At 40.3% G+C, this 25512-nt stretch overlaps 1 protein-coding gene across 2 annotated transcripts in view; it reads right to left on the reverse strand.

Moving 5' to 3' along the window:
• The window catches only part of LOC308407193 (poly(rC)-binding protein 4-like), a 34936-nt gene extending 10335 nt beyond the window's left edge, over positions 1 to 24601 (reverse strand). The window contains exons 1-7 of one of the 2 annotated variants that reach the window (XM_080898716.1): positions 24160 to 24601; positions 10371 to 10555; positions 9504 to 9527; positions 8161 to 8193; positions 6523 to 6639; positions 3159 to 3290; positions 852 to 980 (exon numbers count right to left, since the gene is read on the reverse strand). In XM_080898716.1, the coding sequence (XP_080754842.1) occupies positions 852 to 980; positions 3159 to 3290; positions 6523 to 6639; positions 8161 to 8193; positions 9504 to 9527; positions 10371 to 10478 (543 nt within the window). In that variant the 5' untranslated portion in view covers positions 10479 to 10555; positions 24160 to 24601. Of the gene's footprint in view, positions 1 to 851; positions 981 to 3158; positions 3291 to 6522; positions 6640 to 8160; positions 8194 to 9503; positions 9528 to 10370; positions 10561 to 24159 lie in introns of both variants that reach the window. The other variant, XM_080898715.1, reaches the window with a different exon arrangement.
• Positions 24602 to 25512: the final 911 nt, after the last annotated feature.

A 25512-nucleotide genomic window follows, 5' to 3' on the forward strand; every position in this document is an offset into this window, starting at 1 on the left:
CTAGTGAGCACTTTTTGTGGATAATAGCTTTGAGCTTTAGTGTGTGTCAGAGCTCAAGGCTTTGCTAAGGTTCGCCCTCTGGATAAATCAACCATCCACTGACATTTGAAGATAAAATTCTTCAAACACTAAAAAGAAAAGGAGATTATGCACTGAACATGACACTGTATATCTTATCAAGTAACTGCAGTGTTGGCAATACTGTTTTGGGGTTGAAAATGTAGAGCAGTCACAGCAATTTTTTTTTTTGTATAACTTTGCATAATTTAAATCTTTGAGCCAAAAGCAAGGCGCCACTGGTACAGAATCCTAATGAAACTCGCAAGCCTTTGAAGAAAGCCCTGGAAAACTGGATCAAACTAGCAATTAGTCAGTCAGGTCCAGCTGCGATGCTAAAACAAAAAGGACTTGTGCACTCCCATGAACACACAGGGTGAAACTGTGCTTGGGGTTGTTTTCCTCTCATCTCCTCCTCGGTTTTCTCAAGAGAGCTGTTGTCTAAAGGTGGACAGATTTTGCTGCAGGCCTGTTAGTTTTCTGTTAGCTGACTAGTGCCCTCTGCGAGAACGCTGTCCTCTGACCTGAGACAGGCACCTTTCGACTTTATCCAATGTCTTGCGAGGCGAATTACAGAAGGTTCAAACAATAGAGAAACTGAGCATTTTCTGTGCTGCATTTAAGGATTTACCCTGCTTAAAAAGGCATTCATTTCTGCTCCAGTGAAACAGACAATAACAGACAGCATGCTGATGAAATAAAAGCATGCATGTGAGCTGCAGGAGCAGCGCAATGACAAAATATCAGCAATGTGTTGGTGCATGGAGGAAGGAGAGGAATGGTATACTTCCTACCTCCAGGATTACTGTGCAGATGAGCTTGACACACTGGATTACCGAGTCCTGATTCCCAGATATCGTCACACCTCGCTCAGTTGAGTTGGGTAGCAAATCCCCTGCTACCTGTATCTGAGCTCCGGTGCTCTGCAAATGATAGGGTTTTTAGAAAAAAAACATAGCTTGATCCTAAAGATAAGGTGAGTTGCGATTACACTGCCACAGCTTCTTTTTGTCCCCCTCTGAGCTGGATTTGCTGACATTATATTTCTCCACCCCTACTGAAAACCAGCTGCACTGTGACGTGCTAAACGTCAAATTGCGACAAAAAAAAAATCCTCCTAATTGTAGCTGATGTATCACTAATACAGCATGCCTGACGGCAAAGAGTGCCGGTTGAGTTAAAACTTTTTAAGCTTTATCTACACTTGCTGATATCGACCTATTTCTGGAGGCGATCGTTGAAACACACAAATCACCATTGTCTTTGTAACTGATGGGTCCTGTGGCAACCAAACAAAACAACAGAAACAAGTTTAGGAGATGAACAAGACAGCGGAATCCATCTAACCGCAGAAAATCACCTGGATGCCATTACTGGGGAAGGTTAAGCTAAAATGAGCGACATTCTATTTGTAGATTGGTACAGAGCTACAGTTAAGGAGTCAGATGTCTCTGGCAATGGATCTGATACGTTTAATCCTAACGTTTCAACTGGGCCTGAATGCAGTCAGGAGTTTTTCCTGTTGTCACTGCTGAGTCACGGCCTATGTCGTGTTAAGTAAATATATCTGGGCTTGACTGTTTCATCAATTTTCTGCACTTATGGACAAACTTCACAACCCGAAAAGTAAATAGTTCATATTAACAGTGTTCACTTGCATTTTTAGGTGAAACGCACCAAGAGCTATCAGATACATTGCTATTAAACTACAGAAAAAATGTCACTTCGGTGACTTCCTTCGTTTTCACAGAACATTTTAAGGTGAACATTTCATATCTCTAATATTATGTTTTATGATCGAATACAAATAAAACTAATTGGCTCGGCTACATTCAAATGGCAAAACGGGGTTCATGTTTTCAGTAACTAATATCATTTTCTCTGAGTTGGTGTTTATGATATCAAATTGATCCTCACAGTGAAGTTAACACAGGTGTTAGTTGTAATAACTGAATATAAATTGCTGTTTATTTGACATATGAATGCATTTACCCTCCAAATCAAGATGAAAAACATTTGAAATTCCTCTGATAACAGTTTAGAAATGCTACATATTTAATGCTTTTTTTTAGATTTTATGTAAAAAACAAAACAAAACAGGTTTTTTTTGAGGATTCAGATTTTTTTTAAGGTTTGTAATACCTGAACATACCTTTTATGAATACATGTATGAAAACTGTAACTGAAAATAATCAACTACAATAATTTGTCTGAAGTTGTAGACTTTTCATAAAAACTAGTGTCCAGCAAATAACAATTTCTTTACCACACTGAATTATTTATAACTTCAACATATACCATGCATATGATATTACTGCAGGCATAATATCATATGCATGGTATGCCTGAATTTTTACATCATGTGGCTTATACACAACACATTAATATGCATGAAAGAGAAACATTTTGATATGTTTTACTCAATTATATGTCAGATTGAGAAATACATTACTTTTCCAAGATGATAGCCACACTGTGTTATTTAAAATTGATCTGCATACAAAAATAAAGAAAATAAGTTTATTGTGTGAACTGCAACAGCTGGTAAGTGTAACAACCATTCTAATTTATTATTTGTGTAAACGCCACAAATTTTTACACCTTATTTAAGAAAATGATAAAGTAGCAGAAACAATTATTAAAAAAAATGTTTAATTATTTAAAGAAATTGCCAATAATTTATAGCTTTTGGCTGTTTGCCTTTGCCTGACAGGTCCTCAGATTCTTATCAGCCTCAGTTGCTCTGTGTTTATTGCTAATTAGCAGAAAATAGATAAAATATAAATTCCAACTATAATGTTTTTTTCATTAAATATGCCAACCTGTTATCACTAGTTGCAGCTAATTACACTGTTCTTATTGAAGTAGCATACTTGAACTGTAAATGCAGCAATTCTAAATTAGAGTTTCTACTATATAAAATGCATGTGGGCAATTATGCAGCCTGCTAAAAACCAGAAAAAAAATGTAGAAGAAAATATCACTCCCTTCTAGGTACAGCTTCTTTTCTAGGAGATTCATTCTGTCAATATTTCAAATATGAACCTTTCTGTGAAGTGTGGGCATGGAGCATGGACTGGATTTGTGTTCTGGGTGCTCACCTCCCTGATCTCCTTTATCTTGGCCCCTCCCTTCCCGATGAGGGAGCCACACTGGCTGGCAGGGATGACCAGCCGGAGGGTAACCGGTGGCTTGGAGCTGATGGTGCCGTTGGCCACCAGTGCAGTTAAGTCCTGGAGGGAGATTTAGAAAAAAAGCAAAAATGGTTTTGAGAGTCAACAATAAAGCACAAGAAGGAAGAGAGGATCTAGGAGTATGGGTCAAGGAAGACAGAGACTGAACGCAGCTCATTTTACCAGTCAGTTTTGGATTCATAGCATCATTAGCATTACATCCCAGTCTAAAACTATGACACCAGTGAAGACAATATAATCATGGTTTGGGCTGGACCAGATATAGTGCAGCCAAACGTAATTACTGCTGCATCAACAGGAATCCAACAACAGAAAAAGCCAGTGGGATCCACACAGGAAGTGTCAGGTGTGAGGCAGATAGAGTAAAGAGCAATCCATCATCTGCACCTTATTAACCTCCGTCTCTGCATCTCTATGTTCCTGTATTGGGGTGGAGCAAAGTCCTGGAGTTAAATCGTTAGATTAGGCATGAAAAAGTTTTTTCTTTTGTAGATTTAATAAAAGGCTCCATGTTTAAGGGAAATGTAATGTGAGGATATGTTTTTCTTTTTTTTGTTCAGTTAGCATTCTTGAAACTCGTGTTTTAAAATACATTTTTTAAAATAAATCTATGATTCCTTGAGAAATATCCTTATTTACCTCAGGACTTCACTCAACATAGTTCAGGTTATTATTTTAACATTTTGAGTTAATAACTTGAAATTTTGAGGCAATAACCCAAAATCTGGTCTTGCAAAAAAATTTCTTTCCTTCCATTCATCCCCATTTCCTTTCCTTGCTGTAGATGACAGCTCAGTTGTTTCCTTAAGGAAACAATATCACCTGAATAACAAGCCTTAGCCAAAGTTAAACATTCAAACTTTTAGAGTAAATGCGTTCATATGCCTTTCTTATCAACATACGCTGCTTTGAAAGTGAGCAGAAACTGGATTTTGAGACTGAGTTGATGAGTGTTTTTATAGTGCAGGTAGCAAAACATCCATCTGATCTGCTGTGGGTGGAGATCGAGGTATAAATTAATGAACAGTGTCTCTCTGTGAAGCTTTGAAATGTAAATATGCTTCCCATCAGAGTTCAACCAACAGCAAATCTGACAGAATGCAAAACATGCAGCTTGACTTGAATGGTTTGCACTCGGGCCAGTCTGTAAAATCAGCAGTTTGCCATAAAAGGGGACAGCATGTGTGTGTAGCCTTATGGGATTTTACTCATGAAGAAAACTGTATAATATGTCTAATATCGCTCAACTTTAAAATTTGAAAAGCATATTCTGGTGTGCCTCTTGTGAATCTCTGCTCCGCGTCTATATTTATCAAGGCAGATCGGGCTCTCTGACGTCTCGTCTCATTAGAAGATGCACACACGGCTCATCTGTACAATCACAAGACTCTCGGCGTCATTCTCTTGATTTGATCTAAAAATACGAGCCACATCTTAACAAGTGTGAACGTTTTGATACTTTCCATAGAGAAGAGAGGCTCTTAAAGCAAAATTGGTGGAATTAAGATGGCTGGTTATACAAGCGCTGCTCACACAAAGGGTTCCTCAGCTTAAATCCCCAAAGCATATTGTGCTGCTGGTGGGGTAAGGGCTCTAATACAGAGAGATTATGTGGCTTTTATGCATGCTGTGCTTCAACACCTGAAAACAAATTACATGTATGAAAGTGTAGCGAATTTCCTGATCATTAGATCACTGCATTTGCACAAATGTGGCAGCAGCTGGGGAAAACATGAGCTATAAATCACGTGAGCATAAAACTCACACAACTGATCAACAGCCAAACTGGAAATGAGTGAGGTTGAGCCGCTCTGTAATCACAAACTGTTGAGACAGAAACAAAAGCGTATACTAATAGTCAGTGGCCCAAATTTATACTATTTCCCTTTTGGTTTTAATTAAAAGTGTCAGACACACAATAACTCAGCTATGGTGGAAGCAGTGCACAGTGGGTCAGCCAACATGTTGCCATGGAAACTCAGGCGTTTCAGGGTGAGTGTGAAAGATCTTTAATGAATACTGCACTGTGCTCCCAGCCAGAGTATGTTTACTGAAGGCTGCCGACCTGAGCAGAGAGCACCTGTTCCGTTGCTCGTATCTGCTGCGACGCTAAATCACAGCGAAGGCGGCTCTCATTCCACCATATTAATTAGCACTGTGATAGACAGCCACCTTGGGGATTAATAGCATGAAGAAACTGCCGTACTTCACCTATAGATGACGAGAAGTGTACGACACATTCTCATTAATGAGTACAAATTAGCAACATTTTCCTCTTTTAGTACCCGGACGGTTCATAGCACTCCAGAAAAGCATAAAGAAAATAACAGGAAGGAAATATAAATGATAGATGTAATCCAACAGCTTGCTGCACGTCATTTATAACGACATTCTTGCAAAGGTCTGAATGGTTTCGCAACAGCAGTTACATCCACCTATTCAAGATTTTCATCTGCAGAGTAATCTAATATGAAAGCACATCAAGAGCTATGCAATATAGTCAGTTTTTTTTCCCCTTCCATCACTGCAGTTTAGAGTATAATCGATAGCGATAAAAGCACATTAGTGGTAAAGCAGAGATGAAGCACAGGAAATGATTTCTTGTACTAATGTGACGAAATGGCTTCTTTCACTTTTTCCAGGTTCAGCAAACAAGATGTTTTGGCTTCACTAAGAATTAGACAACTTCAAAAGGCAAACTGCACACATTTTCTGATTTCAAGTTGGTCTCCTACATGACAAACCTTCATATGCATGCAACTATTGTAAAATAAATACATGAACTCATTTCATCTGAGTGTCACAGCAATGAATAACAGGCCTCATTTTAGCTTACAAACCTCTTAATATATACATAGTGCTGTATTACCCCAACAGAGCACTTGGCTGTCAGAGAGCAGGCTCATTGTCTGTAAAACTCCCTGCTGCTAAGACTGCTGGGAGACTTCCCATGATGCACTGAAGATTCTCCTCCTCTCCCTTCGTCTCACCCCCTGTGTCTATAGGCTGCAACTGCATATCATAACTTTGTCTTCTCTCTCCCATAGTTTATGTTTTGTCCAGTTTTTTGTTTTTTCTCTTTGCGCTTCTTCAAATCGTTTCTTTGCCCTCACTCCAACCAGTTATGGCTGTCCCTTTGAGTGGTTCTCCCAGAGGTTTCTTCCTGTTTTGCCAACAGCTTGCTCACTTGTAATATATTATATACTAAAACTCCTTAAGAAAATGATTGCTATAACTCAGCAGTATATAAATAAAAGTGAAGTAAAAATACCTCCTCCAGTTTGTATGTGATCATGGTAAAAGCTCTGAAGACGCTGTCTGTGGAGCCCGTGATGGTGATGATCCTTTCAGGACAGGATCCCTCTGAAATGTTGACTCGTGCGCTGCTCTGTTGAACCAGAAGTCAGCAGGTTATTTAAATTTCAGTAAAGGAATAGTTGGAAAATAAGTCCTTTAGCATTTGTTCTGTATAACAGTTGGAGGTGTGATGCTATATTTAAGGTTATATACTTAGCGTACGAACTTAGCGTAGTGTAACTTGTGAAGAGGAACAGGCCTGTTCCAGCTTTTTGGACAGCCTGGAGACACTTCAGTGATTGCCCCATTTCCACTTTTTTAGCTAATCTTCTCACAAATTTATTGGAAACAGGGAAGATAGAGCTGGCCTAGTGGATGCCTTTAGCACACTGTGTCCCATTTATGCAATACATAACATAAAGTGTGAAAAATGCTGAACTTTTTACCTTTGGTTGCTGTAGCCCCATAGTTAACATAAAAACACAAATAACATATCCGTCCTGTTTTCTTACTCTTGACAACTAAAAATATGATACACATTTCCCCAAATTTCAGCTCGTTCTTCTTGGTCTGTTCTAAAGTGGCAGTACAGCTCATAATTTTAGAGAAAGTAGAGTGATAATGACATAACATTGACATGAGAAGGTGACGCTGTTTCTGCCCTCGTCTTCTTCCATTTTGTATGCTGGCATTTCTGGGTAAAGTGAGCAGACACAGGACTGTGTTCTGACCTCTGGGACATTTTCTCCAGGCAGCCCACTGACTCATTCCCCCCACTGTGACTGTAAGGCCCAGTGAGGACTGACAGGATGAGGCTCATATAATTGGGAAGTAACAAAAGGCCAGAACTGCCAAGCTAGATGGATGGATGAATGGATGACTACCACTAGTGAGAGGTTTGTCCCTTGTCCCATGACCTAACTATTCTTCTGTTTATCCGTATACCTCATAAAATACGACATAAAACCTTAGCAGCAAGAGAAAGAATCAAATGTGCTGTAAAGTGTCAGCCTAATTACTTTCTAATACAAAGAGTTATCCAAGCCGCATTAGTTTGACTGCACCCTTGAGATTTATAAAGAGGGAATAGAGGAGCAGACATAGAAAAGAGGAAGTTGTTTTAAGCAGGAAAAAGAAATAGAAAAGAAAATTGAGAGAGAGAGCAGCTAGATGAGGTGCAGTGAAGAGAAGAGAGGGAGGACTTAAATTGAAAAAGGTGCTGTTATTGCCCAAAAGGCAATTCGGACAATGCACCTGTTCTGTATGCTTTTCAGACTCAAACCTCCAAAACAAGAAGAGAGAACTGAGCTGTATTATTATTATTACATGCAACTGCCAGAAAGCCTGACCAGTATTAGACGGCCTCTTGAGATTAAATTATGTTTTCTCTGGAGATGAACATACTGAGGGCCTAAAATAACAGAGATCTAGTGACTTCATGTCTTGATGTAAAAGATAGGGACAAAGTGGTGCACGGTAACAGCTAGTCACATCAGAGAAGCTGCATTCACTAGTCTCAAATGACACAAAAACATAATAATTAACACAGCAGAATGCTAAACAATTCTATTGAATGGTGTCGGAATGGTGATCGAAATCATGGACACTGTACCTCTTCCCGTATTCGTTTCACAGTCTCTCCTTTCTGAAAAAAGATAAAACGAAGGACAGCTTTAAACAGATGCAAATGTGCTTCAGTTCACCAAACAGTTACAACACATTGTTAGGCAAAATCTGCCATTTCTAACCACGTTAGATGGAAATTGCTCAGAAAAAAAAAAAGCATCGATAAGGCTTCAGTCTGCAGTGTATGCAGCGATGTTGTCATTTGCACTAACTTTGCAAAAACATATCAAATATACAGCATCTGAGCATATGAAGGAAATGTACACCTGCTGTAACGGCTGTGCTCGCAGCGCGTGTGAAGAGCTCCTGCCAGCGACAATAACATTTTGTCAGACTTGTGTCACACTGCAGCACATCCTCCGCTGATTTTTTGATTGCTTCGTCTCCCCTCTGCTATTTTATTTTGGCTCAACTTCATCCAACCTGTCATACCTCTGTTCACACTTTCGTGCAGCAACTGACGACCACTTTCTTTCACCAGTACCAAAAGCAATGTCATCTCACACCTCGGCAAACACTGTTGTTTATGATCTCGGGAAACGTATTACTTGGAGTCTATTGTGACTGTGCTGCTGGTGTTCTATTGATGGGGAAAGGATGAGAGGTTTTCCCAAAGAGATAGGAAGGGGAAAAAAGGCTGGAGGGTGGAGCAGTTATTATTTAGACAACTTATTAGCTCGAGTACTTCAGACTCTGTCGAGCTGCACAGTATGCCCCATATTCAAATGCTTTCACCCGCTTCCTTTTTTACATTTTCTGTTGTCCACATCCATTGCAAAATCATTCTTTCCAGCACTTCACAGTTTTCTATATTCCTCTATTTTTCTTCTTTCATCCATTGTGATGCCTTTTGTAGGTGCAGAAGGCTCGATAGTAGGGGCTACTGAAGCAACACAGTCTCAATAGGCATTTCCTAGCAGACACTAAAAGTGCCCACAAGGGGCCAACTGTAATGCAGTATGTCTTTGGAGCTCAGTTTCAACAGGAGGCTTGCAGTCGGTGCTCTAATGTTTTTGTTTGATGGATTACTATGGCGCTTTGTGAAAGGTGGGGGAGGTCTTAAGAGGGTTGGTTGAAGACAATTACATTTAGGATGGGAATATTCAGAACAGCAAGTCTTTGTTACAGAGCTTTGTGTTCTGGTGATTCAAAACAAAATCAAGGCAGAGGGAAATTATTCTGCAGATGCTTTGAATGATGGAAAATGGCTACTGAGTTATATAAGAGCAAAACATCACCCATATATTTTAAATCACTGTTTTTTTAATGATTATTCCCTTTATATATGCAGATATGTTTACGAGTAGAATTAAAAATAGGAATTCTCACCTTTCCTATGATGCTGCCAACCTCCTGAATGCAAAGGGATGAAGATGATAGAGCATAAATAGAAACCAGGGAAAAAGCAAAAACTGATCACCCTCATAGTAACTGTTTATTTTTAGCATGTATGATTATGAAAAAAAAAAAAACATTTTCACAGGACTCTGTGCACCTGTGAAAAACTAAGTACACCCCATCATTCAGTACCTTGTAGAATCACCTTTAGCAGCAATAACTTAAAATAATCGTTTTCTGTGTGACTTTATTTGTTTAGGATTTTTGCCATTATTTTCATTGAAACACCTTGATTTTTTTTACAGCCATTTGGTTGTGACCCTTTTTTGGCCAAGCTTTGACGGCCTCTGTTTCACTCTTTGAAACCATCTTGACTGTCAGTGACTCCGAGATGGCCAGTTCCTGTGACTGCAGGACCCGTTCATCATGTTTGTGCTCATAGGCTTTGTTTGGTTCTTGACACATGTGGCTTGGAGTTTCTCTAAGCATCGCACGGTCTGACTTTAGGGTGAATTTGCTGGGATGCCCACTCCTGTAAAGACTGTGGTATTGTGTTAACACGCAGCTGAATCCTGGAGGCCAGCAAGCTGCCAGAACTTGTGCTTTTACAGAGGTGCTCACTCTTTGTCATAATCAATTAATCAAATGCATTTGATTATCAGTGCCTGGCTGCTGTTTGCCCTCTTAATTCCGGTGGAAACAGTGAGGGTGTGCTTAGTTTTTCGCAGGCCTGCCTATCACATAATCCCGTGAAAGCTTTTTATTTTTCACATGACTGTGATGTGTGAGGCTGTGACAAATCTTGTGCTTGAAAATGCCTTGAGTGCTGAAGCATGCGTGCATTCATTCATAAACAACCTTTCCATGCATGAGCAGTCGTAGTGTGAGGGTCACTCCCAAGCCCCCGTCGCCAAAGTCCTGCTCACAGTTCATGGTGATGTGGGAGTGGCACTCAGGGAGACGCATGAACAAGGCTCATTCGCTGGTCACACAGTCAAGCGAAGGCCAGCACTCGTTCTGTGGTTGTCCGAGATCGTTCAGTGCTGCTCTGGGAGAGAACAGAATTCAGAAAATATGATTCTTAATTATTTTTGTGTCTGTAACATTTCCTCCCTACCACACATATGCTCATGCATACACTATTGTTTCTAGCTCATGGATTTCTGAACAAACATTATAAATACTTGAAGAGAAAAATTAATTCAGCAACATCATTCACTGAGCACTATGTGGCACTATTATAACTAATGGTGTTCTCATTCATTTCTGGGAAATTGGATGCTTGTGCTGTATCTAACTCTATTGTTTACTAAACGATAATTCTGGAAGATCAAAAAAATTCAGATAAATGAGGACAAATCAAAGCGGAAATCAAACACATTTGTGACACGGAAGAGCTTTCAGGCAGGCAGAATGTAATTGTGAGCATCTCGGTGAGAAAGTTGTTCATTAGTTCAAGTCGATGTAATATCGATGGCGAAATTCATAACAAAGTCCTAATGAACACCACTGTGCATGCAGGGTATTGACCAGGAGCACCAGCAGTGTCAGCGATGCTGCATCTCATCATAGCTTTGGGATTGGAAGAGACTGTGGGTGGCCATCGATGACTAACTGTGTCTTCATTACCTGACAAGCAGTTTCTCTCACAGCAAGCTGAGTGACTTTTAAAATTGGATGTAACAAAGAAAAAAAAAAAAAAAGAGTGTAGCAGGAGATTCATGCAAAGTTAATCAAATTCATAAAATGGAAAATGTTTGGGGCTTCTTTGGGGATCTGATTTTATCTGCTCCATCACACTCGGATGGAGGGAAAAAAAAGTGTTATGGCGAAGCGGAGCAGAATTTATACACAGACAGCAAATTAGATGCATCTGTAGTCATCCCAGGATGACATTGTGGCAGCAGCTTTGTGCATGCCAGTTATTTGACAAACCGAATGATGATTAATGCCTGAGTCACCTGGATGCTTACAGTCTTAGCATGACGTGCATAATTAGTTCACTGAGTCATTTTTGCTTCCTCTTGTTATTTTTTTTTTTATATTGCCTTACATTTGTCAGCATGGAGAGCAGAAGTGCATGTACAAGGGTGAAAGATGTGGATTGCTGCATCTAAATAAAACTGTTTCTTATTAGTTTTAGAACTTTCCAGTTTCCAATTTTTTAACAAAGTGAGCAACAATATTTTTTTAGTCTAAACTAACTAGCTAAGGTTGGCATCACATACCAATCAATAAATTAATAATTGGTGTATAAATGTTGAACATTTGTGAAAAATGTTGATCACAATATCACAGCAAGAAGAAATTGGATCATTTTATTTTATTTTATCCTTGTTGATTAGAATAATAACGCTTTGGCTAAAAGCTAATGTCAACTAGTGAGCATCGTCAAGAGCAAAATGGCAGGCTTTAATGTTTCCAAGTTAATCATCTTAGATTGATGTGTTAGCAGGCTATATACTAATTAGCACTAATCCCAAGCTACAGCTGAGGCTGATGTCATTATTGTTACTGCAGTATTCTTAAAGGTTCAATAAATGAGATTATGAATATTGATACAACAGCACATGGCTCTTTGCTATGTAGATATGAATTAGTAAAATAATGATCTCTTAGCAAATAGTGAAGTCACATTTATAAAGAGGCTACTTCAGCGAGAGGCTGCTCACTGCACATGACACTGGCTCAAGCCCCATCCCCACCCTAACTCTAACCACACAGACCCATTTGGCTCTGCAGTGAGCGCCATTTGAAACCAGGAGCCCTGCTGTTAAACCATCCCTGTGTTTTGTTTTGTTTTAAGAGAAAAGTGGTAATAAAGGCGGAAAGGTGGAGCACAGTTCAAAGCATTCAGTCAACTCAGACCCCATAAAAACTGATAACAGAGAAAATTTTAATTAATGTATTTATATATCACCCAACTTAAGTGCACTTGTTTTATCTCAGCTCAGAGAGTCTTGAGAGTCTTCACTAGGGTTTTACTGCTCTGCTTTACTCTCTGTTTTACAATGTGTCTGCCTCCTCTGTGAAGGAGTAGAGTTAGCTTAATTAACATATCACCATCTTCCCCTAATCTCTACAGAAAAAATACATAAAAACAATGCTTCCCAAGCATCCTGCAAAACAGCGAGTATTGCTGAGCAGAAACTCCCAAAAACAAGCTTGGTGATGGTGGCAAATGGAAGCAATAACCAACAGACGGTAATAGCAACAATCGACCCCTTGGATAATAAAGTAGGCTTAAACCACAACCAGCTGCATCAAATGATTCTTTGTGGGGCTTCATAGCACATAACAATTAAAGCTCAAATTTATAATAAAGAGTTTTTTAAAAACACTATTCCTACATGATATTTCCAAAGTGTAAATATTATTTTCTCTATTCTGTGATCTACTATAGAGCTACATTTGTGCTTACCAATTTCACCCATATCAATATATCTGTGCTCCTATCTTCCTTAGAAATTATATAACTACTTCTTTGGTCCAGTGGACTAAAAAAATTCGATACCTTTGACCCTACAGTAGAAAACCTTTTCAGCGGCAGAGTGAGCATTTATTCTGTGGTTCAGAAATTGTTATCATTTTCTTTAAGAATGTCATTAAGAATAACAAAATTATCTCCTTTGACTCTTTATTTGAAAAGTATAAAATTTGCTATGAAAAATTCAAATGTCCCTTTAAAGCAGTCCTGTAGACAGTTGCTAAAGATCAAACCAAAAACCTTAAAGTTCATTTTTTAAACCTGTAAGACAAAATCCAACACATTAACCATGCAATACTAACTAAGATAAAAGATGCCTGAAAACAATGCCGCTTGGGATCTCATTATTAGCTACATTTACATGCCAACTTCACTAGTTTCTCTGAGTATTAACTGCCAAAAAAAGTTCTGAATCTGTAATTCAAGTCATCCAAGATGACACCAATCACAAGCAACAATGGGCCATAAGTTAAGGTAATCTAATTTCATTTAAAAAAATATTTAGACTTCAGTCTTTGAGCTACACAACAACAGTGATCCTAACACTTGTATGGCAACAACTGCTGTGTCACGCAGATCAAATGATTTGGGATGTAATGCACTTTTAGCCCAGTGCTTAACTCGAATGAGATGGAAGGCTGCCTGTCCCCATTCAGTGGATCAATGAAGTCATGACCTGCTCTGAAATGAAGAAGGTGAGATACTCTGTTTATGTTTCACTTAAGAATATATATATTACAGAGTGTTTTCTTTTCTTCACTGATTATTGCTTAGGTGTAAACAACTTGTACTTTATATAGACACCTTAATTTCCATGCACTGTAAATCTGTTGTTTTCTATTTTGCTTTTGTTATCTTTCTTTATTGCAAGGAGGCAAACAATTGTTAAGTGTTTAAATAACTAAGTTTAACTGAGTGAGCATTGCCTCTAAAACAGCCCAGGGGAGGCTACATGGACCCATTAGCTCAACTAAGTTTTGAAAAACAAATGAAGAAAAAAGCAATGCATAAATTTATAAATAATGATGTTTGAGAGTTTTATATAATTTAATAATAATTTAGCAGTATGCACTTTCATATGACTGATAGCTAACCATCTAAGGTCTACGCCATCATAACCCTAACCCTGCACTTTGGCATGTCAGTATCAACCATTGCTAGCAAAATGGTGCTTTGCAATATCAAAGAAAAACAAACACCTGAATCCTAAAATATCTACTGAGGTGATCTAAAGTGTAACACTAAATGTAATTCAGAACATTTGAGCTTTTTTAGGTATTATTTTACATAGTTTAAAGGTACCAGTATGACATCATATACAATCTAAAACCCTTCTGTGACATTTACAGTAAAATGTATCCACACAGCATAGAAAAATATAAGCATGATTAATTTGTTGGCTTCAACCTATTTTCTTAAACGTATCAAACCGTCAATAAAATCCACATAACTGAACTGTTGGGATTAAACTGGAATATAGTTTAAACTCTGCACTTTCAATACAAGTTGAAACGGAGACTCTCTGAGACTGCTGCATCTTTGGAGTCAAGCATGTTCATTGACTCCAAAGGGTTAAAAAAGTTGAAATTAAACTTTTGCTACTGTATCTTAAGTAGTTCTGAAGCTGTGACAACATTTGTCCACAAACAGGCAGACAAACGCCTGTCCAGCAGCTTTATGGTGGTTCTTCAGTGTCTTGGGGACTACATTTTTGAACCATGACACACATGCACTCAGAGGGCGAAAACAACAACAGCTACGTTTTTGCAGCTAGTAATTAACGTCTCCCCTTTGACTCATCAAGGCCACTTGTCTGCCAAACACATTCCAACCAGCCTACAGTGCTAATGCATACCAGCCTACTGCTGCAGTCCTTCTGACAATGCCTGACTTATGTGTGTGCGTTTATAAATCTACATTCTGTCTATACATTTGGTGAGCTATAAGAGGAGATCATGTTTAATAAATGGCTGTTATTTTAGAGTAGATCCTATTCCGCAGTGACTTGTTGTAGGCAGGTTTATTGCTTTTACTTAACGTGCAAGGACATCGCTGTTTGTTTGATTTATTAATGCACTGGATGCCTGCAAAGACATGTTCAAATACTTGCACACAACCTTCTTAAGATGTCGCAGAGGTTGACTGTCTCTGTGAGCTTTATATTCCCACCGTGGCCATGGCACGTCTAACATGCTAGCCCATCAAAATGTGGCAGGAAGTGGAGCGGAGTGCCTTTGTGCTGGATTCAGTTGCATCAAATCAATCAGCCTTCATCTGCTTTTTTTTTAAAGTGATGCTCATTGGATTGACTTACAAAGCTATCAGTTAGGAGCTCATCTACATACAATTTCCATAAATATCAAACAGAGCCAAAGGGGCTGGAGATAAACAAAAACTGGAGCATTTTACTTGCCATCAGCTACAGATTTAAGGCTAAGTAATCATGACTTTAAAGTTGATCGATGCATCCTGAACACATGTGTTATCACAGAGCACATTTATGCAACCCGTAGGCTAACTTCATTATCTTTAGGCACTGAGGGGCATGGCTAAAATGTTAGCACTTATTGCATTAGGAGTTAATGGTTAGAGGGATCATTATGTGCATCTCTGTGGGTTGATAACAAGGCATGTGCTCTGTGTCTGTGTGAGGGCGGTGAGTCTCTGAACTCTTCATTTCCAGAATCCCAAGCAGCACTGTTGCAGGATGAACAGAGCCCCTCTGTTCTAAATTAGACCTGGTAACAGAGAACACGGAATTAGCAAAGTGCAGACTGCAGCACTAGGCTGCCAAACTGCAGTCAGACTAGGAAAGAAAGGTGAAGAGTCCACCTACTGTTCTGCTCCTATGTCACTTATATTGTGACCTGGGTCTTGCTCTGCTTGACTGCATAAAGCATGAAAGAGCTTCAGTTATGAGTCACTGCTTTTATCCAGCCTTATATACACCGGATTAGGCATGACTTTGTAACACAAAGACTGAAAACAAATGACCATAAGAGTCCTTGGTTACTGTTGACTAAGTAGCCAGGTTCAAATAATTTTTTTTTTGGGGGGGGGGGGGGGGGGGGGGGGGGGGTTGTGATTTGGGGGCTGCTATGCTAAACTGACCGAGTATGTAATAGCAAAGGTCACCACTTTATTAGTTCATCTGGATGTTTACAAAAAGCAGTTTGGGTAATAACTGATTCAATTCAATTGTATCTACACAGCACCAATTCACAGCAACAGTCACCTCAGGGCACTTTACACTGTAAGATAAAGACTTTCCAATATTAAAGGTAAGAACCCCAAACCCTTATCAGCAAGCACTTGGCAACAGTGGGAAGGGAAAACTCCTATTTGCCAGGAAGAAACCTCCAGCAGAACTGGGCTCAGGAAGGGGCAGCCATCTGCCGTATCGGTTGAGGGGAGAGGGGAAAGAAAAGATGTTGGGGGCATAAGAAGAGATAATTTTAGCCTTGCTAGCAGCTTGGCTTTGGGAAGGCAATGCCTACACCAAAATATCTCAACAAATAATTCTAGTGGTCATGTATTCTCCTAATTTTGGTTATTCTAACTTGTTTTTACGACATCACTAGGCTGACTTTTATGGATTTTACTGAAATCATTTTTGCACAGATACAGACTTTCCTTCTCGCTTGTGTCTCTGTCACTTTTTGCTTACTAGTATCGCTATACTGCTGAACTGTTGGATGGAGCTTTTGCATTAACATTTGTGATTCTATGGACATTTGTGTGAAAAATACTTAAACTAATCACATTCTCATTAGCCTTAGCTGTCCTTTTGGATTAATGCAAATGATCATGTCAGCATGCTAAATTCACACGAGAAGAACAGAGCTGACGAGCCCCAAAATGGAGGCCAATGTGGAAGCGTATTAAACCTCCTCTGGTTTTAAAAAATTAGTTACGTTTGAATGGAAGTCAATGGAAAATGACCCTTTATATTTCACCTCGGTATTCCTGATGAATTTATGACTGTCAGTTGCTAATTTTGCTAAGTTATTCATGTTATTAGCTAGGTTCAAATTAGTGAATACAACAAAATGGTCAAATAACTGTTTCCATTAGTGTAAAAAAACAGCAGTGGCAAAGCAGATTATGTTTTAGAGTGGTCGCTTCTTGTGACTGACAAATTACTAATGCTCAGCTCAAAACCACTTAAATAGAATTTACTAATCGTTGATGTTTTGTGGCCTATTCCACCATTTATATACAGTCTATGGCTAAAGTAGATCATTTAAGTAGGACAATCTGCATCCTTTCAGTATTTTCACTATCAATATGTAAGATTAAGTTGAAGTTTTTTGCTCAAAGGAACAATTTTAGCCTTGTTGTCTTTATGAAAGTTGGTGTCTTCAAAATACTTGTAAATCTTTCCCACAGTCATTAACTGAGAACATATAGCACAGACAACATGACAACGAATAAAAAATCGACAGAAAATCCCAACACCACGCTTGTTATTAAAAAGATGTAACAATGTAAAATTATCCTTAAAGTTAAATCGAGCAAGAATCCAGAGTTGGTGTTTTTTTGTCAACCGTCCATAACCTCAAAGATATCATGGATAAAAGCAATCGGCATACATCCCCTGACAGCAACCACAGTTTTTTTTCTTTTCCTTGCCAGATTTTCAGGTGCTTCCACTACAGAGAGTCTGTCAAGATGAAAAGAATGTTTTACAGCGGGCTTGTTTGGAGGACTGGGCACCTGTTCTGAGACAACCGTATCCCTCACACAATCCTGGCAAATAGGCGATTCTGGGCTGGCTTAGAGGAAATGGTAAATGGTAAATGGCCTGTATTTATATAGCGCTTTTACTAGTCCCTAAGGACCCCAAAGCGCTTTACATATCCAGTCATCCACCCATTCACACACACATTCACACACTGGTGATGGCAAGCTACATTGTAGCCACAGCCACCCTGGGGCGCACTGACAGAGGCGAGGCTGCCAGACACTGGCGCCACCGGGCCCTCTGACCACCACCAGTAGGCAACGGGTGAAGTGTCTTGCCCAAGGACACAACGACCGAGACTGTCCAAGCCGGGGCTCGAACCGGCAACCTTCTGATTACAAGGCGAACTCCCAACTCTTGAGCCACGATCGCCCCAAAATGAAGAAGGAAATGAAGAAGGACGTGCCTGGTCTCCATGGTGAACAACAGAAACAGGGTATGCCCCCGCCTCTCCATATGTGGGACCGGGGGTATTGTGTGTCTGCTCCATCAACACGCATAGGCGAAGAGGACAGGGTGTCCCTCGGGTGGGCACATATGGAGCAGTAAGTGGGAGGGTGTCAATGTGTGTACACACGCACAGTGAGAGTACCAAGAGGTGAAAGACCATTTACACATATGTATACCCCCCCACCCCAACATTCATATGCCTATGTGCCCCAAAACAAAACTCAAAACAAGACACACACACAGCTGCTGGGATGAAAGGAGTCAACAATCCACACAAGACACACACATACAGACAGTGTCCAGTGGAAGCACAACAGCGGACAGGCTTTGATCTACTCAGAACTTCCACAGGAAGACTTTATACACCCATCTGTCACGACAAACTCAAACTGCTGCGATGTTTGAGTACACGGGGTGACACAATGAAAGCGTCATCTCCTCAGACAATGATGAAAAAATACAACAGACAAAAGCAATAAATCTCCAGGCTCCTCTTTGCTACTGGTTAGTCGGTCTCCAAACTTACATGAAATGCACACGTCTGCTCGACTTACGTCTAAACAAACGTTCGGCCATTTTAAGCGTCTGTCTGTAAATCTGATTACTTACAGCAGAGGAGAGGGTGTGTGAAAGCACTAACATAGCTAATGACTGCATACTGAATAGAAATGATGCAAAGGCCTCTTGATCAAATAAACTCTATTCCTTGTAATTGAAATTTTCAAAGTGGAAGAGCTTGCTTGGATTAGCTTTAACCACATCACAGCAAATGGTCATTCCAAGATGCAGCACTTGTACCGCTTTTTGAGCAGCGCCACAGTGATGTCAACACATCTATGTGACTGTGGAATTTTTAAGTGAAATTTTTGCCTTTGTACAAATAAAGCGTACGATCTCATGAATGCTTTCAAATTCTCTTTAAGCTGCAGCTAATAGTAAAAACATCATTAAAGTTTAAACCTCTGCTTTAGCGCTACAGCGTTGTGTGGTGACTCAAGAAAAACTTTCTTCTAGTCTTCAGTGAGGAGCTGCTAAATCCTGATCAGACCAAAGAAACATTTTGCATCACCCACGTTAGATTATGAAGAAAAAAAAAGAAGAAAAACTACAATAAATTGACAGTAAATCCCTTTCAGTATAGTTCAAGAATAATGCAAGAATAATGAGCACTCGATTGAAGAATTAAACGGTTACACCAATACAGCTGCACTTCCATAACCTCTCCAGGGTCGAGAGGCAAAAAAAGAGAGAGGAGAAGAGGGCTTTAGTTGTGAAATAGGAGAGGCTTGAAATTAAAGAGTAGTGTTTCATCTCTCGGCATGTCTGTCTCAGCTCTGTCACATATAATGGGAGGGGTCAGCCCTTGGCACAGAGGGGACTGTCCTCTGCTATCAGCCCACCGCTTCATCTAGCGTTAAAGCATAACCGTGTAAGCCTGCAGTTCAAGTCGCCTGTCAACCGCAGGGCTCCAGAGAGGGTTATCAGGCCCCCGAGCTGTCGGCTGCTCCTGCAGCAGAGAGAACGGCCAGCGGTCACATTCACTACGGCCACCGCGCCTAAATGTGGGCTGACGCTGATAAGATTACCCCAGGGCAGTGTGTTTTTAAAACATTCAGTAAAACTACAAGATTTCTGATTTTATAAACAAAGCCGCTGAAAAGCTGTCTTCACAATGAACGCGCCTAATTGAAAATCCTGCGATAACACGCCTTCTGAAACTTTGTGGGTTTGTCAGCTGGGTGGTGGTGCGGGGTAATACATTTGTAGCCATTTATACACACAATAATCTTATTCACACAAGCTGTAGAGCCACTGTTTATTTACATCACTGATATTGGAAACGGCTGCATTTTAAAAGTGGCAGGAATCGTTACTGTCAAGGCTTCTTCTTGTCATTGCAACTTACAGTCATGTCAGTTTGTCTATACAGCTTAGACACAGACAGCTTTCTGTGGCAGAATCTGCATACTTACAAGGGAACCCGGCAGCTAATGAACAGCAGTGTAATTGACATACTAGCACGGGAGTCTATAAAATGCCATCAGTTTCTCTCACTGTCAGGGTGGAGCAGTATTTATTTAGTTCTGGCTCAATGGGGATTAATAAGCATATACCCTTGAAGGAATGTGGCCACTCTGCGATTGATCAGTTCTAGATGCAGTTGTTTTTTTACAAAGAAACACATCCCCTCATTAGGTAAACCCCAATCCCTCCCTTCTTCTCATTATTGCCAGTGGGGGGAAAAAAAACAACAACAACACAAACATGCAGATAATGACCTTATAAGGAGATGTTTGTGGGCTGTCAATTGTTATATATATGCATATATATATATATATGCCATGTGGCTGTTGGACCCAGGCACAGCGTGCCACTGTCTGAGCCTGTATTTACACTGGCTTTAGTTAGCATAGGGACAGTGGGGCCCAGGCATACATATTGTACAACTGTCATTTAACTGTCAAATCCCCCAACAAAAAATAAACAAATAAATAAAAATCTGGTTTCAAACAAAAATCTTCAGCATATTTCATATGCTGTCCCCGAGTGTTTATCCTTCTGGATACAACATTGAAATTTTCTAATCATTTGCCTTGCCTCTCCTTACAATGGCGTGTCTCTTATTATCAGAGAGCTCCTACTAGGACCATATATCATTTTGAATGGCTTTTTGGCATGGTGGAGAATACACTTTGGCAGGGTATTAACTCCAGCTTTTATCCCATCCTTCTTACTGGATGAAGGTCACTCCCTCTATCTGCAAAATGACTTTTCTCTCTTCTCTTTCATCCCTGCTTTCCTCCCATCCTCCACACCAGGGCATGAGTCAGAGAATCTGACACCTCACAGGAGAGGAGAGTAGAGGGAGGAGAAAGTGAGCGAGATGGGAGACAAACTGAGGAAGAAAACAAGCAGAGATGGAGACAGTTGGAGGGAAGAGAGACAAGTTGATCAATATCTCGCAGAAACAAGGAACCTGAGACGATCTGGAGTGGCCCCCGCTTCCTTGAGGTACAAGACGCTGCATTAAACATGGAAAATCCATCAGTGCACAGATGGTGCAGGAATCCTCATCATAGTTCTCAGCTGTGCAATGTCCTTTATAGTTTCGCACAGTTCGTCTGCAGGATTATACTGCTTGCAGCATCACTACGCTTAAGTTGGCTGACTCAATGGTGTATTATTTGACATAAAACATTACCGTGCGTTGAGCTGAAACTACGGATTACATAAGCTTCAAAACAAACTGAGCACAAACCCAAAAATAGTGCGGTCCCTGTTAAATATTTCACGCGCTAGGCAGCTGAAGGGGGGATAAAAAGCTTCTCTCCTTCTCTGTCGCATACAAACACACACACACATAGATGCAGATGGCCAATTGAAAGAAAAACCTCCATTTAGTGTTCTGTAGGGCAGAGCGGATTACTTTCATGAAGGCAGTCTTTTAGCTTATTCGCACGACATACAGGACTTACTGGATTTGAGTGTTTAGAATACACCTATCATTACTTCTTAAGGCGCTCTGTAAAGACAGCATAAAAGGTCCTCTTTGACGGTAACTTCTGGACTAAATAAATCATGCTCATGAGACTCTTTGTGAGACACAACAGGAGAGTCATGAGGCTTGCTTGGTCAATCTTTGGAGCTCAGCACAGAGCTATCTTTTCATAGCAGGGACAGCCCGAAGCTCTGTCAGCCACTGGGTCTGTTTAAAGAACAGCAGTGAGGGTCACATTGTGTTAGAGAAGAAAGGGTCTCTTCATAGCAATACAAGAAGATTCAAAAAAGGCTCTCTGTGCTGTTTATATGCAGGGAGGGCGCCAGATCACAAATCAACAAGTACTCATGTAATGTTGTTCCATAGCTTTCTTGTGTCTCATGGTAAAGCATGAGAATAATAATGATCACAATAGGAGTACAGCCTCAAGTGTCTGTAGTTATTAGATAGTGACAAGCACAGGTTAATCACTCAAAAGCAGGTTAATTGCTACAGGGGATTTATCTCAAGTATTAGAGAGGAAATTGATATGTATTGAAAAAATGCTCCTGTGATACAACATCTAAATTAAAGCCTGAAAGAAGGCGATGATACTTCTAAGCTTCAAACACTGCAAGGTATTACAATTAAATTACTGCTGAAAAGCAGAAAAAAATAAGACAAAGATAAGTCTGTGATGCGATAAAATCAATAGAATAATATTGAAATCTGCATGCAATTTAAGCTGTTTGCTGTCCCATGCGCTGCTTTCACTACAGGAATGCTTTTCCCGTATTCTCCTTATGAGTAAAAAGTGATTGAATATCCCCTCATATCACTCTGCAGAACTCTTTATTAGAGTAAAGCTGCTGTGCTGAGCTACATTTACTTGATGACTGCAAAGCAAAACTAAGCATTGTGCCTTTTTTTACTCCCTCCTGCTGAGGGATTATTGGCAGTTCCCAGACGTTGGAGCAGCACGTGTCAGGTCTGGCTTCTGTTATTTATGAGGCCTCACAGCCCCAGCCCTCACTCTGCAGCAGAGATGCAGGTGGGGTTTCATTATTGAAGATGTTCTTCCACTTCTTATTAGATCTCTGACTCTCAGAGTGCATTAAGGAATTGCAGCTGGACAGAGAATCAGCAATACATGATGGCCCACCTCTTTGCCCCCCAGAGTGTTTTTAAAAGATACGTGTGCCTCTTATATCAGACAAATTGTATGTCCTACTCCCTTCCCAGAAATAAATAGTGTTTGCACTCAAGCAGATGCCCCGTTCACTACACACAGATGAAAAATCAGTTTCTTATTGATCTCGCCTTTGTCCTTTCAGAACACATATCTAAATCATGTTCTGCTCCTTCAGTAGAACCGCCATACAACGCACTGCATCCGAGCCAAACATCTATACTCTAAGTAATGTGCAATCCTCTAATTGTGCCCCCATTTCTCTCCGGATGTGAACATGCAAGATTCATGAGCATCTCCAGGCAGCAAGGATGATGATTTCCTAAATCGATGAGAAGGTCCACTCTCAGATGTTTTTTAATTGATTCTATTGTACTAAGGAGCCTAAACAATATGCTCAGATTATTGCAAAATGTAAATGAAACTGCAAGTGAAAACTGAAATACCAGAGCCAATATATTTGGAAGCAACAGCTAAATGAGAATAATCCTGTAAGGAGTACTGTTTAGGAACAGTGTGTGCACAATTGAGAGGAAAGTCAAAGAGTGTCATTTGTGTTATTGTTTAGAAACTTACAGTTGAGCAAATGTGGACGGATTCATACATTTAGGGTAAATTATAAACATTTCCAGACAAAATGCGTTTGCACAATATATACCCCTACGTAGGGGTCAGCTTGTTATGATAGTTCTTCCATGCGGTGCAATACAAGTGCACTTAGGCATCTTGGTGAATAATGGTGCTGTCACATACACTCGCTGCCTCAGCACCAAGCGGGCGCCCACAGTACGGGACTTGTTGAGAATGATCTTTGTGTTTCAGGACGGGCCTGGCCAACGGGGTCCACTTTCATTATCATAAAACCGTGCACACACACAAGAGCCCAATTGTCTCCCCGCTCTTACTGCTGTCCCCTGCTCATCTGGGGACTTTCTGCCATATGCTGGATTTAACAACCCAGTCATTTTACGGCTTCATTAATTCAGCTCCACACACAAATGATTTCATCCTACACTGTTCTCACATGAGTGCGCACGAGTAAAAACATTAGGGACTGTAGTAATTTAGAACGACGGCAGGAATTAGGCAGTTAAAGGGCCTGATTGTGGTTGTTGAGACGAATGTGTAAGCTAAATTGTAAATATATGGCTTGATGTAGGCCTAATTCGAGAAATAAGACACTATATTTGAAGCCGACAGCGAGCAAGAATGTCACGTATTGGATAAGAGGTGTTTTAAGTTGGAGAATAGGGAACTAGCTGTCCAAAAATGTGCCTTTCCAAATAAACCGACACTTACCTGATTTCATGCAAAGGTCGCAGTCAGCAGTTCCCTCTAAACTATCCCCATGGATCTGTGTTGGCCGGGCTTTGTATCCACATAGAGTCCAATGACACGGAGGTGTAGTGCGGACTGTCCTCCCGGAGTGTCAGCAGACTGGAGTGCAGAGCGCCTGTGCGCTGAGGAGAGACACACACACACACAGAGAGAGAGAGATGCAGGCAGCGACCACCCCGCTCACCCTGATAGCCAGTAACCGAGGCAGCCCGTGGGACAGAGCCGAGTGTTCTTTGGGTAAAAATCCTCCGGTTCAGCTGCTTCCAAGTGTCTGATATCTCTTCATCCCTGCCTCGGTCGGTGTGCTGCTTTTGTGATCCTTCCAGTCCTCACAGGACCTCTGCTGAGAGCGTGCCGCGCCTCTTCGCCCTGTGCGTCGCACCGCAGATTGACACACTCAAGATCACGAGTGCTTGCTCGGTCTCACTGTACACCAACTTGTCTCAGTCATAAAACGGAATCAGATGGAGAAATGCACAATGATCGGGAGAAGTTTCATACCTGAAGGGTATGCCAACTTAACCTAGTTTAAAAAATAAATAAATAAATAAATCACAAAATATTACATTACAACTGATTTTAATTAACCACCTTAAACATTATCCCGCTGAGTGCAAGGCAGATTACCCATCTTTGAGTACAGTTTCAGGCTTTAGGCTTTACATATCAATGATAACGGTAATCTTAATAATGCAAATATTTAGTCAATTTATAAAATGTGCAGATCAAAATTCACTGGCTCCAGCAAAGTTGGTGGCGCAGGGCTTAAATTTAAGCTTTCTTTTGAAGTTTTAAACCAGCAACTTTCTCTCACATGGCGCCATCTAGTGTCTATGTCTTGATATTGCTGTTGTTTTAAGCGTTTCTGCAAAGGTGAGGGGCACAGTAATAAACTGTGTATCATTTTAAATAATTCGCAGTATATACTCTTTCTGAAGTCACTTATCCTGTGAAGGGCTGGGACTGTGATGACTTTAAATTACCCTGATTTTTCATAAGTCTTGGCATTCCCTTCTAAGAAATGTGAAATTAACAACGTTAAAGTGGCAGAAGGAAGAAAATTTGTCTGTTTCACACCAAGCAAAAGACACCTACAGCGAATTTCACTTCACGAGAAACAGCTCATTAATTTAAAAACACTAGAGCAAGACATCCAGACAGCTCCCACCGCTCCTGAATGAAGGAGGAACCGTCTGGGTAATTTGAGCATGACATCTCCATCTATTTCACAAATTATCTCAGGTGGCTCTCATTCATGCCAAAGAATGAGAACAGGATGGATGTGAACTTGTATTTTTATTTCTAAATAACAGA

The sequence above is a fragment of the Rhamphochromis sp. 'chilingali' genome (genome assembly GCF_963969265.1).
Source record: "Rhamphochromis sp. 'chilingali' genome assembly, chromosome: 12".
Taxonomy (NCBI): domain Eukaryota; kingdom Metazoa; phylum Chordata; class Actinopteri; order Cichliformes; family Cichlidae; genus Rhamphochromis; species Rhamphochromis sp. 'chilingali'.